Source organism: Corvus moneduloides, chromosome 3 (genome assembly GCF_009650955.1).
Source record: "Corvus moneduloides isolate bCorMon1 chromosome 3, bCorMon1.pri, whole genome shotgun sequence".
NCBI lineage: Eukaryota > Metazoa > Chordata > Aves > Passeriformes > Corvidae > Corvus > Corvus moneduloides.
The window spans coordinates 43,594,489-43,609,962 of NC_045478.1; the positions used below are offsets into that span (position 1 = coordinate 43,594,489).

General features: G+C 42.6%; 1 protein-coding gene and 1 long non-coding RNA gene across 3 annotated transcripts; one reads left to right on the forward strand and one right to left on the reverse strand.

Moving 5' to 3' along the window:
- Window positions 1-644: 644 nt before the first annotated feature.
- Window positions 645-8,483, forward strand: LOC116442301. Its single transcript, XR_004239495.1, has 3 exons — window positions 645-715; window positions 3,554-3,742; window positions 8,399-8,483. It is a non-coding gene; the product is annotated as an uncharacterized LOC116442301 (long non-coding RNA).
- COQ3 (coenzyme Q3, methyltransferase) lies at window positions 3,789-13,536 on the reverse strand. 2 transcript variants are annotated; one of them, XM_032105132.1, is made up of 7 exons: window positions 13,436-13,536; window positions 12,442-12,565; window positions 11,919-12,071; window positions 11,658-11,757; window positions 9,815-10,057; window positions 8,437-8,596; window positions 3,789-5,832 (listed from the first exon to the last, which is right to left on the reverse strand). In XM_032105132.1, the coding sequence occupies exons 1-7, from the start codon at window positions 13,524-13,526 to the stop codon at window positions 5,645-5,647; spliced, it is 1,059 nt and encodes a 352-aa protein (XP_031961023.1). In that variant the 5' UTR covers window positions 13,527-13,536; the 3' UTR covers window positions 3,789-5,644. The 2 variants fall into 2 exon arrangements, with proteins under 2 accessions (XP_031961023.1, XP_031961022.1); XM_032105131.1 differs by lacking the exon at window positions 3,789-5,832 and adding an exon at window positions 5,961-7,036.
- Between the last annotated feature and the right edge of the window lie 1,938 nt (window positions 13,537-15,474).

Sequence of the window (15,474 nt, forward strand, 5' to 3'; positions counted from 1 at the left end):
TATTTAACTAATAATAGAGATGTATGAAGTTTTTGCAGATTTCCTTACACAGATTTCCTTTCCTTACCATATTTACTCTTTTCAAGAGATCTGTATGGTCTTCAGGTTTTACCCTGCTAAGTAAGAAGTGTTGGTTTTTTGTGGGAAAATGAATTGTTTTAATTCATCTGCCTTAGATTTGCTTGCAACTAGCCTAAGGTGGTAATAGAGGTAAAAGCACTGGCTGCTGCAGACACTGCAAAATGGAACAAAGTACATTAGGGAAAACAAACTCTGCCAACCCAGAGCAATAGGGCCACAAAATGGGAAGAGGAGATCATTCCAGCATGACACATTTGTCTGCAAATAAACTCTCAGCTGAAGGCAGTGGGAGGGGAATGAGAAGGGACAGGATCAGAGAGGAGGAGAGACTCTTCCAGAGGCCATATTCCTGAGGCCAAGGCTGTGTTTTCATCTCCCAAGAGCTCTGGAAATAAAGATGGATGGGAGAGACAGCGACAGAGCCAATGGCCTGCAATCTGCATCCTCCAAGAAGGTGAACTGTTGAGCACTGTAGAAGATAGGATTTTGGTTCATTATTAATTTGGTTCTGGAAAAAAATGCATGTTAAGTAATCCTGTAGACAGAAGTTTTTTTCTTATCCACAGGTAAGATTCAATAAGGGAGAGATGCTGCACAACCCACACAGGAATGCTGTCCTACCTAGACAGGCCAGGTAAAGTTTCTTTCATTGCCTGCCATGAAGTTTTTCAGCCTGTGTAGCTTCCTCCCTTTGTTATCCTTTCAAGGGACATCATCTCATCTGACAACACCTTCAGAAACTTTGGTGTCTTCATCTGGGGCCTCACGCTTCCTCTAGAGAAGGCAAAACCAAGGTTTCTCCAGAGTACTTTGTCTTCAGCCATAGCAGTGTGAACCAAATCCCATCCCACACACACACATTTCTTCTTAGTGAACACCTTTTGTTGGCAGCTTTGGCAGGACTTTTCTTACTATGGTGTACTGAGAAATGCTGTTCTGGTGATTCTAAATTCAAGGGGTCATTTTTCCTGGCTGCAGAACAGAGGCCTCTGGACAAGTCCATGATCAGAGAACCACCTCAGTATTCCAAAGCTTTGTGCTTTTGAGAAGTTAGATGGTCTCGTTGTTAGGACTGGGAGGGCTGAGGAGGAGGGTAATGAACACGTACCTCTCTTTGACATTGAAAGGAAAGCCGGTAGTGCTTTGTTTAGAAAGAACAACATAGGGCTTTACTGGTTTTTAACATCCCCGAGTGTGGGAGAGACTCAATGCTCAGTGTTCCTGCAGCAGTGGCAGGCACTCGGTGGCTGTGGACGTGCTCATCCAGGTCAGGACCTCCTCAGTTACAGCTGGGGACAAAGGCAGGGAGCACCCCGAAGGGATTCCCCCAGGGGTAGCCAGTTCCTCTCAGTTTTGTAAAGCATAACTTAGGGTGGATCAAGGGAGGCTAGGCACTGAGCTGACACTTCTGCAACAGCTGAAAGGCAAAGCTGGAAATTAAACCCCATGTTTCAGTCCTGGGGCTATGCTTCATCAGAGGGCATTCAAGGTAAATCTACTAATTTACATTTGAGTTGGATACATCCTTCTGAGGCATCCTTTATTGTACGTTTTGTTTTATATGTCTGCAGATTGTATGTGCATATTCTAACTCAGGAAAATAAACACCCTATCATTTTCTCTATGTTCTACTATTGTAAAGTTTTATAATACAACTACCATACAAGGCAATGTTAGCAATTCAATCTCTGAATTATTTTGAGACTGTTTTTTGGTTTTGTTTGTTTAGGGTTTCTTTAACATACCTCATGAGAGTTTCAGATTTATTAATGGAACACTAATGATTTTCACAATCCTTTTAAGAAGAAAAAAGTATTATGCCTTTTTAGAACAAGTGAATATTGATCATACTGCTGGAGTGACTCCATGGGGGAATACAAGCACAATAAAATGGAGATCAAATTATATATCCTGAATTCCTAATGCACTGAGAGGTGGCTGTGCAATTAATGCTTGTGTAAGTCAAGACAGGTCAGGTGATTTTACAGTCTAAGTGAAATCCCAGCCATTCTAGCTAGATTATAACATGACATTTTATATTGCTTCAGTGGAACCTTAAAAATAAGGTTACTGTCAGCACAAACTTTAAGTGATTAGAATTTTGTCCTGTAACCTGGAGAACACCATGAATGAGAGATCTGTCCGCAGCTCATGATTAGTAAGTCACGGACCTCAGCAAGGGTGTAGGCATTTGGAATGAGGCACTGGAGGTTAATGTGCAAAAGCAAGTGGGAGACTATGAACACCTGAACTGTTATGCTTCGGTCTGACACAGAGCCACTCTCCCAACCATCAGTAGTTCCTCTTCAAAGGCACACTAGAACCAGACTGCCCTCTATACCTCTGCTTCACATTTCTTCTCTCCATCAGAATCATACTTATCTTCCAGGCATCACTCATACTCCTATTTCTGGCTGTTCAATCCTCTCCCCCATTCCAGGTACTCCTGGGCACCTCTCAAACCCCTGCAAATACAGTATCAGCACTCACATAATAATTCATGTTCTGTCTCACTTTTTCTCCTCCAGTCTGCTTCATCAGGCTGGCTCATTACAGACACTGAGTCTTCTGACTTCTGAACTTCTAGACTGCATGGGATTATTCCTTTCAAGCCTTTATTAAAAGTGCATGAAAAATAAGTTTGTTTGTTGCTCTTTTTTAAATTAAAGCTGAGATTTCAACACAGTGAAAAACTTCAGAAGCCCTTTTCAGAAAAACGTCCAAGAAGATATTCATTATTCTTATCTCAACTCACAGCCACTGCACATTTCCTTTCCCACTCCTTTCTCTTTTTTTCCATTCCTGAGGAACCTGACACAGGGTTTTAGTGGAAATGTAATGAAAGAAACTGTCAAGTCCTGCAAAAATGGCTATAAAATGTCACTGGACCACAAAGGAAAAATGGGCAATAAGATAGCATAATGGGAGCCATGGAAACTTCAAGTTGTATTGTTATTTTAAAAGGAGATTAAATGCAGATCTCCTCTGAGGCTCTCATACTACTCCAGTTGGGATTGAGCACAATAAATGTTTCAATTATTATCTGAATGTGCTGTTCTACAAGACAGGCTGAGCCAACCTAAAAGCTTACTGCCCCTCAAGGAGCTGTTGTGTCCCACCTTCTCCCTGTCCATTTACTCCCAGTGCTCACCTCCCAAATGGCACTAGTCCTCCACAGTGGGAAAATTCAGCTCCCTGAACAGCGCAACCACCAGCAGCATCCCATGGAAACATTATAAGGAAAGGAAAGAAAGCAAAAAATATATTTACGCCTCGGACAAGAATCAATCTCAGCAAAGAGCTGGAACTGGGACCATGTGGAGCAATGTGGGAGAGATGAAACAACACAACAAGCCAAACCACAGCTGAGTAGCTGAGACCACCCAGAACACCATTGTTTTCTCTGCTGGATTTTTTTTTTTTTTTTTTTTTTTGCAGGATCAGCTCCTTACTCTGATTTGGTTTTTTGCAGAAATAAATGGCTGGTAACAGGAGAGTCAAGGGTATGCAACTAAAAGAAAACACAGAGGCTGAAAAAGACCCCAAATACAGTTTTTTCCCTATCTCAAGGCAAGAATCACCTCTTGTCTCACTCCTAGTCCTGGGAGCATGGCTGCTGCTATAACATTGCTTTTTTTCACCTCCTACCACCACTGTGCCTGTAAGTGTTGAAGCTATGGCTCCATAAACATGAACAAGTTGCAAAATGAAAGACAAAAGATGTGCAAATTTATTTGATTTAAATTCTTTCCATTTCAATAGCATCTATGAAATTTCTGCAGCAGCTGGGCTAAGCAAAGTGTGAAAACTTCATTGATTTTCTTTGTACAGATTTTAAGATAAGTTTCTGGAGCACAAGTGCATAGTACATATTCACTGCATAGTACTGAATTTGATTACACTGTGCCAGTTGCACGTGTATGAAAAAGGTAGGGATATGAAAAAATAAAACCAGTTCACAAGGTGTAGGATATTTTTGTACTGTTTGTTATCTCACTAAAATTCTTTCTACCCTTTCTAGCATTCCTAGCTTAAAACAAGGTTGTTTTAAGCTGAGGGGTAAAATATAGCCAGAATAGTTAGGATACTAGGCAGGAGAAGAAAACTGAGGGATAAGGACTGGGGATGGAGCATATCAGAACATCTGCCAATATACTGTAGGTACAAGGACCTGTTCAAGCAGTCCCCACTCCTTTGTCCACACTGCTCACAAAACTCTCCTGGATTGACAGGGCTCCAATACACATGTAGGAGCAGAAGAGTAGGTGCTTGTGGTAAGGTTTTTGTCAAAACCAGAGGTTTTGGTTTTGGGGGTTTTTTCTGGATAACCAGGTCCACGTGCTTGTCATTTAAATGCCAGCCATTGTTCATTAGGTACAGAATCCCTCTTGTGAGCCTGGACAGAGAACCCAGGCAGCATCAAAGGCTTTTTGTGCTATGTGCAATAGAAATAACAGTGAAAAAAACCCCAAAACAAAACACCCCTTCCCTAGGTGGTTCACAGTTTAATGAAAAACTACAAGGAAGAAACAAGTAATTGACTTAAGAATTGGATTGGATCCTTGTATGTCCCTTTCAGCTCAGAATATTCTGTGATTCTATGAAGTAAATGAGGAAAAATGTAAAGGATGAGAAAGCCAGGATAACAGCTAGTCAGTCGCATAAACAGCTGGACTAAGGGCTCTTAAAGAAAACAAAAATCAGCTCTTTCTATTCCAGTTTTATAACATTATTTTTATTTCACTTGACAAGACTCAAAACTAATCAGTGGAGGGGAGACCACCTCTTGGGGGATGTTTCTAGTGGGCTACCTGAGGAATCTGTCCAGGTCTCAGTGCTTTTCAGAGCTGCTGGCAAAATTTGAAACGAGTCATACAGTTGTAGTAACTTTGATTGACATTGGTAATTTGGTTAGTGGAACTCACTGGAGCCATATGGTTTAACATGCCTGAACACACTGTTAGGAGCAAAGACCACCTAGCTACCAACCAGCTTAGCAAAGGTTAGCTCCTTTGACTCCACTTTTTCTGCCAGCGTCACTCCTCTCCTAAACACTGTGCACCACACATGCATGGTATGCATGACCAATGGAGCACAGATTCCCTTGCAGAACAAAGTCAGGCAGACAGGGAATGTCTCCTAATGCATTAGTGATATGTTGCAGCCATTTCCACTGTCGTGCTCCAGAAACAGTGTTTACCACACAACTTCAGTGAACTCAGAAACTCACATGTAGCGGTAATACCTGTAGAGATAATCTCAGACCACCATTCTAAGAGAAAATTAAGGGGTGACAACTCAAAACTGCAGCTGACAGAGGTACTTAAGCATAAAAATGAGTATGTTAAGACATCACTGGTGAGGTTCCAAGGTTAAACCACTTCAACTGATGAACCTTCAGAACAATTTACGTACTGGTATAGTGGCTTCTCCATCACTGAACTCCTAACACAATGATGAATCTTCTTCTTGAATCCAAGCTATAGCCCAAAGAAATATTATGAAGCAGAGCTTATTGTGATGGAAGCAATCACACCAGATACTACTTCTTGATCTTTAACAGCTATGAATTACTATTATTTCCATTATAAATCAGCAGTATTCTTCTGGGCATCATCAGGTCCATCATGAAACTTGGATCTGAAGGCAACATGCAGATACAGCATGCAAATGTGTAAAACCAGAATGCAAATGTGTAAAAAGCTAATTTAGCCCACCACACCTCTACAGTAGGAGAAATACACGAGCAACCTAAACAGGGAGAAAAATAAGGGGGGGAAGAAAAGAAAAAAAGTTTCATTTTCATCCCTGCAACCAAAAACAAGACACCTTTCCAGCTGTATACAAGCTGAAAGAAAAAGGAGAAAGATGGAAATAGATGCAGTCATAGACACACCAACGACACTTTATTTAGAAAGTTCTGTTTCATTGTAAATGACTTTTCCTTACCCAGGCTCTAGAGCATTAAGACTAAATAGGTATGGCACTTCAGTTCTAGGACAGACTGCTAATATGTCCTTTTTCTAGCATAAAGGTCTGGTTGCTTAGTAAAATTTTACCTGCAGCTTCTCTCTATTTGGGCAGAGGAGGAAAGTTAAAATAATAGGCACAGATACACGTATCTTTAGGGTGAAGGGGCTTTGACAGCTGAGGCACTCTGGTCTCAGAGACTCTTCTTCCACTGCACAATTACCTCATGTCAACTGCAGAAACAGCAGGACTCAACAGTAAAGGTTTGCTATTTTGTTGCCCCTCCTCAGGGAGAAAGGTGTATTACAGAAATAAGTGCTCGTAGCTCTTGAGTGTTTCATATATCTTAACAGACTTGAGTATCTGGAATACTTAAGGCATTTTATTTATTGTACAGCACTGTGGTTTTTAACTCATTCTACGCCATTATTCAATGGAGATCTGAGTCCCAGCAGGACTGAAAATGGCACCGCATAATAGAGCTTCCTCCAAGCTACCAACAGAATAATCTGCATTTCCCTTTCCAACAATTTGAAACTACTTTCTCATTAAAATACTTATTCTTTAAAAGCTTTGCTCATTTCAATCTTAACATACTCCTGAGATAGTAGGCACTTGTTTTCTTTGCGACTGCCCTAGATATTTGGCCAAAAATAGCGCAAGTATTATTGATGCAAACAGGAAGCTTGTTGTGAGTGAAGGTTTTATTGTGTCCATCTGAGTAAAAGCTCATTTTCTGTTCTAGTGACAGTCCATCACCACACATGTCAGACAGTGCCATCTGGGACAGTGCCAGCTGTGCCAGCTGTGGCTGAGCGCTGTTGAATGTCTGTCTCTGGCGGGGCGTCTGTCGCGTGTGACCGTGCCCGAGCCCCAGACTTCACTGCGTGCAGTGCATAGTTCAGGCTCGCGCTCTCCATCCAGCCCCAGGAGCCCGAGAGCGGATTATACAACATCCCATTCACGGTCCTGACTGAAAAGCCATCTAGGAAAGAAAGAAGTCATATAAACCAACAGATGTTCTTAAATATTGTAAGTCACTGCAACATGAAGCTCTTTAGAACAGCAAGTCTGAAACACACTTCTTCCTCCAGGCTGGGGAAGAAGCTGGCCTTTGTCAGACACCCCCACATGCAGTGACACTGGCATCGCTGGTGACAGCAGGTCCTGCTCCTGGCAGCGGCTGCAACAGCTCTGTGCCAGGCTAGGCACCACCAGCAGCTACAGGGCTGTATTGGAAACCCCAGCCTCACACCTCCTCATCTGGGTTGACTGGTAACGTTTTCTGTAGGTGGAGACATGCTTCAGATTGACATCACACACTCCAAAATCAAAATCTGAGCACATCTTTTCAAGGATTCTGGAGATTCCCTTTAGGAATGGAAAAATGTAAGAAAAAGGCACATGAATGCCATCAAGGACTCAGTGCAAATAGTTATTTATCACTCCCGGCTGAGCAGCACTCAGTTCACTGCATGGATCTCCTGTGTCCCAGCAGGATACAGGATGGAAGGCAGAAAACAAACACCCTATCAAAACAAATCACTCCACTGCACCTGCTTCTCCTTTCAAAGGAAGAACTGAAAGAACCACCAGTATTAGTCATATTCCTTATGGCATCACTGTAAAATGCCAGGAAAAGACCTTGCCAAGAGAATAGCTCCACTCATACTTCAGCTTCTTTGCAGTGAACTAGAGCAAAGTGAAATATTTGGTGAGAGGGTTTTAGAACATCTGCAGCAAAGCAGGGCAATGGGCAGAAGTCTTCCCAGCTCAGTGCCTTGTCTATTTTAAAAGCAATCAGATGAGGGTAACTTAATTAGAAATAATTAAAATCAGTATCACAGAGTTTCTCAAGAAGTGACTAATGAATTTGTGGTAGGTTTCATCTTCACATTTTGAAAGAAATCTTTTAGTAACATAACATGAATAGAGAACATGGAGCAGCAAACCAAAAGTAAAAACGCCTCCTCCCAAAGGAAAGGCGACAAACAATGCAGTGGCAGCAGTGCAGCCCCAGAGTGCCAACACAGTTATTTCCTCAAACCTGACCTAGAGCATATGAACCACTTCAGAGCATACATTCTGCCACCAGAACACAATGGAAAATGTTGGAACTTTTAATTTAGGCTATTAAACAGAGGGCAGCTGCAACAGTGATTTTGTTCAAGTAATCACTGCATTCTTAGGATTCCACTTAATTTATTTTGTGCAAATTCCAGTAAGCAGCAGTGTCTTTAAACCAGGAATGATACTCTTAGTATACGACTGTTAACTCAAGCAGGAAAAGCTGTGTATTGTTGCTAGCACTCACCTCACCTAACTTAACCCTTTGCCCTTTGCACAGGATATCTCTGCATTCCCACCATCTGGCCTGAAACTTACTTGATTCCAGGAGGCGCTCCAGCTCTTCAGGGGAAACAAACTTCTCCCACTCATGTGTTCCTTCTGGTACAATCCCCATTATTTTTTCTGCAACCACAATTCCCAGGACGTAGGACAATTGTGTTTTATTGATTGTCGTAATGAATAAAGAACCTTCTGGCTAATTAAAAGATTAAAATGTTCAATTAGAATAGTATTTTTAGTATTTTTTAAAATTTGTACATTTAATCACATTGAGACAGATAATTTGTCTACATCAATGTCTACACAATGCAAGAGTAAGAAGTCACTCCATCCCAGGATAGATATTTATGTGTCTAACATTTTAATACAAGAAAGAATATAATGTTCTAACAGTATGACTCAGGAATCTCCAAAGAATCAACACAATCAAGTCTTGGGTGGCCTAAAAACTATTCCCTAGCCCAAAGAACACCTAGAAAAGTCACTTATGATATTTCCTGCCCAGGAAATGGAAAAATAAAAGGTATTAAAGCATATTCAAATCCATTGTAAAAAAAAAAATACAAAAACAACAAAAACCCAATGAAGCAAAAAATCAAAACAAAACCACAAACCGCTTTTTTAATTGAAACCAAAGTAAAATGTGAAATGCTTCCTTAATTTTTGAGACTGCTGAATGCCATGCCATGCTTGTTTTAATAATTACATGGGCAAAGAAATAAAGCCAGAAACAAATTCTAATTAGTCCTTAAAGGACTGTTCGTTAGAAATAAGGGATAATTTTTTTGTCCCCAGCAGGCTAAAAATTAGTAGTGCATTCCATTGAAATAATTTATATTTCTTCTGATGACCAGAAAGATAAAGAGATTAAAGAAAAGCTACCACTTGTGTGCTGAGCCTACCATCCTTCTTTGCAAATGAACTAATATCAAGATGAATAACCAGCTGATTATTTCCAAAGCCTAACTAGACACCTTTAAAAGCAAGCCAGGACCTTATCTGATGTGATGCTAGCACTGGAATAAAATCTTGTGTCAGAAACATCATTACAGAGTTCCCATGGAGTCTGAGCCACAGCTGTCCATCAACAGCAGTACTGCCACATTTTCTCTCACCTGAGTGAAACCAGATGCAACTAGATTTCTTAAAGTCCTGATGCAATGCAACCCTGCAATGCTAGGCAATGCCCTAACACTTTTCTGAGGCTGAGTTGGGGAAATAAATTTCCCGTAACTTTAGTTAATGAAGTTGGGAAGATGTATTTGCATCATGGGGAAGAATGGAAGGGACTTCTAGAACGTGCTTCTGACTTAGTGGAGAAATGTGTGCAAATGTGTTTTCACACTCCTTTTAAAAAGCCACAATAATAAAAGAGAATAAATATTCCCAATAATGAAAGCAAAAACTCTCTTACCTTTAACACCTGAGAGCAACACTTGATAAACATTTCAAGGTCAGCCACATGCTCCACTACTTCAGAAGCTACAATTACATCAAAGGTTTCCATAGACTCTTCCACAATCTCCTCCAGTGAACTGGACTTGTACTGTATTCTCTTGGCCAGGACCGGATCAAATGACTTGTGCCGATCTGCTGTGCTAATGTTGTCCTCCACAGGATCAATTCCAGTAACTGAAGCTCCCAGTCTACCTAAAGGCTAATAAAAAGGAGTGTAATTTATTCTCTGCATGAAAACAATTTACTTAAAGGTTTCTGAAACTGCAATGTACATACAAGATGAAGAGAGCATCCATCAGAGAATATGACAAACAACAGTAAATGATGAGAAGTGATCCAGCAGTTTTATGTTAAATGTTTATTAAAGCAAAAACAGCCTTAGATTTGGAGAGGTGGTGTTAATTTTCTTAGAAAATTATATACTGGACTATACACACATCTAAATTGTCTTTTAGAATAATTTGTTCTGAATCCATTTTCTTACACCAAATAAAGATTTCTTCCACTACTACTCTCTGATAGAGGAAAAACAAAGGGGGAAAATCAACACAGTAATTAAAGGGGGGGGAAAACAATGCCGTATTTAATTACTGTCATTACTTTCTTCAACATCCACCTGTAATGGTAAATCCTCATGTCTTTTTAGTGGTAATTCAATATATGATTATCTCTGGGACTTTCTCACTGCTGAGAACTAAACACTGATGTTTACTAGGATAGCATCAGCCTTGGCTGTCACTCAGGTTTCTCCAGTGTCTTCTTACTCCAAGGTTAACACCTTAGTCATCACCTCTTTTGAAACTGAAACAGGCTGCAGAACATGACCACATGTATGATATTCCAACCTGAAATTCACCGGTTGTTCAGCCTGGGAAGGTGATGCAGCACACCAGTTTTGCCAGCATTGTTGGAGAGACCCCTCTCACAAGACTACAAGATTTTGCTCAAAAGAGAGGAAAAAAAAAAAGAAAGAAAACATGGGAGAGATGCAGGTCCCTTTGTAACACCTCACTTCCAATGCTGATGAAGTTCCCAGATTAAGTCAGCCAGATCTGTAACCCTAAATTCACAAACCATCCCTAGTCTATTGATGGGACACAGCACTGTCCAGGGCCTGTGTGCACAGTGTTCCACCATGAACAGTAACTTCTCAATCCCAAGTTTGTGCAGACTTCTCTGGAAGCCCTTGTAGCACAGGGATTTCTACTGACAGGGATTTCTACTGACTTGTAGCACAGGGATTTCTACAGAAGATGTATGTCTTGGGTGCTTCTTGACGTTATTCCATGCATTTCCCATGAGATCAAATCAAAGGTGAAAATCCCCACCCCCATATAAAAAACTGAAGATAAGCAATTCAGAGAAATGAATGTGTAAGAACAAGTTTATAACAGAAATTACTTCTTTAGTAATGAGGACGTCACGATTCCAAGTATTCTTGCCCAGACTCATAAAGTAAAAAAAGAAAAATAAAAAAGGAAAACTCAAGGACTTTTTCATCATTCTTCCCCTCTCCTTTTCTTTGCAGTGCTTGAAATCTTATTTTCCTGATGAACCTCAGAATTTTAGAACTTCTCATTACCAATTCCCTCATTCTCTGTAAACCACCACCACTATGCTAACCAAATACTCTGTGGGCTTTGTAAGAGTGCACTGCACTCTACTCAGTAACTAATATATCATAGAAGAGAAATCTAATCCTCCTTGGAGGATTAGAAATTAAGCAGTGTCATTAGTACAACAATTCAAATACCTTGCATGCTTTTTAACAAGAAAATGCAGAGCACATTGTTTCTTACCTCACTCAGCAGTCCTCCACCGCAGCCCACATCAAGAATCTTGATTCCAGAAAGTGGATTTCCCGGATGATAATTACTACTCATGCTCAACAGAGTATCTCTGAAAGAAAAGGGATGTGATTAAGGTCAAACCCACAAGGTGCTTTAGTAGATGCAATATGTAGTTATCTTAAGTAATGGTAATTGGTTTTCTTTTACAATATTTTCTGAGGTTATGCAGAAATAGTACATATAAAAAAAAGTATGTCTTCAAAACTATACCTAATAAATGGCACTCTAATATCATTCATAGAATGAAGGGCTGCATATTCTCCTTCTTCATCCCACCACTTATGCGCAAGGAGCTGGAATTTTTTCATTTCCTTTGAATCCACTGATGAGTGTGAAGTGCTGAAAGGTCTCTTCACAATGAGCCTAAATAATGAAAGCTGAAATGTCATTAAATCAATACTAATATTTCATGTCAGCTGAAATATGGCAAAAACAAATACTGCATTGGAAAATGCAAAAAGGCAAAACTCTTGTTTCTTTAGAGACTGGAGTTACACTTGTTTAGTAGCATACAGATACTACACTGGGTGGGTAACGTATCTTCCCAAACAGATGGCTGCATGCCTGTAATTTTTAAGTTGGTAATTAGTAAAATGAGAATAGGCCACATCAAACATTCAGACGCATGAGATATAAAAACAGCTCCATGTGACACTGTTGTGAAGTCAAAATAAAATTGTTACAGAAAAGGATAGTCCTTATCACGCAGGGTTATTTTAGATACAATACTTACATGTTGCTTTTCATTCCAGTCAGAGAGACAGGCAAGGTACTACTGGATTTCAGTTGTATTTTCCTGTTGTAATCCTGAAGGATACCTCTCAGACCTGTCTGCAAAGACAGATCAGCATGGTCATCTGCATAAATAAAAGACAACCGAATGGAAAACATCAGCTTTACAAGAACTCAGAGGCAAACCACGTAGTTGCAAGAGTGCTTCTCCAGCAGAACACTAACCATGCAAATCTTTGCAAATTTGCTCACTATTGTACTTAGGGAGTTGGGAATTAAATAAAAAATGTGTGCTAGTTCACCACCCCTGTACTCCCCAAATTATGTACAATGCCATTTTTCACTGACTGAATGGAAAGGAACTTTTTATGCAACTGTTTCCGTTAATTCCCCCAAAATGTTTACTCTGACCGTAAGCTGTAGCAACACCGGGTTTATTATGTGTTGTAATGAGAAATACACACCTGCACACTCATTTTGCATTGTACGAACTGGTAAGGAAACCTAAGCAAAAAACCCTCACGGACAGTGCACAGACAGGGCAGGGACACTATCCTGCAATTGTTCTCCACTCCTGCTTAGCCGACGCAGGGCTCTCCCTAGCACAGCGAACACTCGCTCACATCCAGCTGCTGCCTGGTTACCAACAGCCCCCGAATCCCAGCAATGCCTCACTGAACTCAGAGTAAACCATTCCCTGAAGATGACTTTAGGCCGCAGTGAGCGATGGAGCTATCTAGACACCTCTGGACTACAAAGGAGGCGGCAGAGGAACACCACCTTCCCAACGGGCCGGCGCTGGGCTGGCGCTGAGTAGGCCGGGGCTGCCGTGGGACGCGGCCAGGAGCTGCCAGACACACGGCTGCCCGGGGCCGCCGCCGGCGGGAGGTTTACCGGGCCCGGCTGTGAGGGAGCCGGCGAAGCGAAGCCCCGTTACGCCGCCCCTGCCGCCGCCCGCGCCGGGGCCCTCCCGCGCCCGCCCAGCGCCCGCTCACCGCCCGCAGCCCCCGGCAGCGCGGCCGCCGCCCGCCGGCGCCGCAGGGCGCGGGTGAGGGCTCGGGCTGCGCCGCCGCCCCACATGGCCATGGCCGCGGCCGCCGCCAGCGCCGCTCTCGCCCCGCCCCGGTCCGCGGCTGGCAGCGCCGGCTCCCTCGCGGGGCGGGCGCCGGGAAGGTTCCGCCCGGAGCTGAGGCTGGTGCGAATGTCAGCCCCTACGGTGGCACTTGTCGCCAGGGCTTCAGCTGGAGCAACTCTGCTTGAATGTTACTGCTTACTCCCGATCCTTCCGTGTCTTGGAACACGAAAAGACCCGCAAGCAGCGGCTCGTTCAGATGACAGATTGACGAGCCCACAGCTTTCAGTCCGTTTCATTACCGAGAAACACACCGGGCATGCAGGGCACGGCACAAAGTACAAGAGTCCCCGAGTCAGGGCAGCCTCAGGAGGGAAGTCATCCCAGCAGCCGGCACTGCGCCGCTGCGGCCTGAAGCAGAACCCCTGGGCTCCAACATGGCTGGGCCTGAGGCAGGCTCCCGAGCGCTTCCTCATGGGAACCATCCGAGCTGGCTGGGGCTGCTGCCTCGTTCAGAGGCTGCCGTGGCACGGTCTGCAGATGAAGTCCAGGCTGTGGCCCAGGAAGGAGCACGCTGCCTTCTCTGCTCCCTTGCAGGCACTGCTGCCCGGGCCACCGAACTGAGGCTCAGGCGAGCGGCCTTGGCAGTTCAGGGCTGACACACACGGGGAGCCTCTCCCCCACTGTGAGCTCCAGCACTTTCAAATTTCAAATCCCCATGGTGAGCTAGTTTAACATGCTTAAAATGGAAAAGAATTAGGCCAGTTTTAAAAAATATTAGTTTTCTGACACTTTATTGAGCTGCAGGTCCAACAAGAAAGCCCAGTGAAAACCAAAGCTGGCTGGAAGGCAGGCGTGCAGAGCAAGGCAAAGGTAAGCCGTGAAAGCAGAGTTGGCAGCGCTCCCGTGCTTGCCAGGCAGATGATCACAGGCCGGGTTCCCTGCCTGGCTGTGCGGACGCTGGCATCCGCCGGCAGGAGGCACGGCCTGCACAAAGCCAGAGGCAGGAGCATCCTCCAGGCAGCAGGAAGTTTGGAGTAGTAGAACCAGTCCTGGCTTGACTTCCTTCCCTCTAGTGCCAGCCTGCTTTATTAACTGACCTTGCTTGGTACTACCACCCTCACTGCTTGAAGTCTGCCTGTTTACAGGTCTCCTGTAAATACAGTATAATTCATGTAGTAGATATTTGGATTTTTTTTCTTTTTAAAGCTAAATAAGGACTGCTGAAAGGGCTCAAAAAAGCTTGTCTCGACAGCAATGAAATATATGGCAAACTTGCTTGATTTGTACCTGCCTCACTTCTTTACTCACCTGCTTTCTATCCAAAAAAGCTCACGGTGCACTACAGTTAAGAGTCATTAATAACGCCTCAGAGCTACTGATAAAAACAGAGCTCCTTTATGCTAGGATAGTCTCCTTAAGAGACAAAACCAAGCCTTCCTTCAAAACAGGCATCCTCATATCATTCAACTTAATTTATTACTTGTCATTCATTTAGCAAAGCAAACACAAAATCTCAGTGAGAGAGACAAACCTTACGTTGGCATTGCTTTTATATTTGTGATTTTAAAATCAATTACAAGCCAGTTAATACATGCACACTGGCAAGTAATAAACTTAACAGGATAAGCTCATTTGAAACTAGAAGTAGCTATTCCATGAGACAGAGCCTCAAAGACAGGAACAGTTTTTGGTATTGTGCCATATTTCAAAACACATGTTTAAAGTCAGAATATTTTACCCAACTACTCTTTTTTGGCCTATCCCTGGCCACAGCTAATTCTTGCTCTTACATGGTCTAGTGGGCACCTTGGGGCACATACCAACATTGGCTTGGTTGTATTCATCTTCAAAACAATTTGTATGGAAATCATTGTTCATTTGATTCCACACTATTCCTTATTTATTAAAAAGTTTTCAAGGGAAATGCCTCCAAATGTCGTGTTGCTCCATGATATTCAA

Coding starts and splice junctions, on each gene's coding strand:
- COQ3 (XM_032105131.1), bottom strand. CDS start 13,526: ATGGCCATGTGGGGCGGCGGCGCAGCCCGAGCCCTCACCCGCGCCCTG. Junction 11,758..11,918: donor ATTAGAGTGCCATTTATTAG/GTATAGTTTTGA, acceptor CTTTTCTTTCAG/AGATACTCTGTTGAGCATGA. Junction 10,058..11,657: donor GTGGAGGACTGCTGAGTGAG/GTAAGAAACAAT, acceptor CCTTTTTATTAG/CCTTTAGGTAGACTGGGAGC.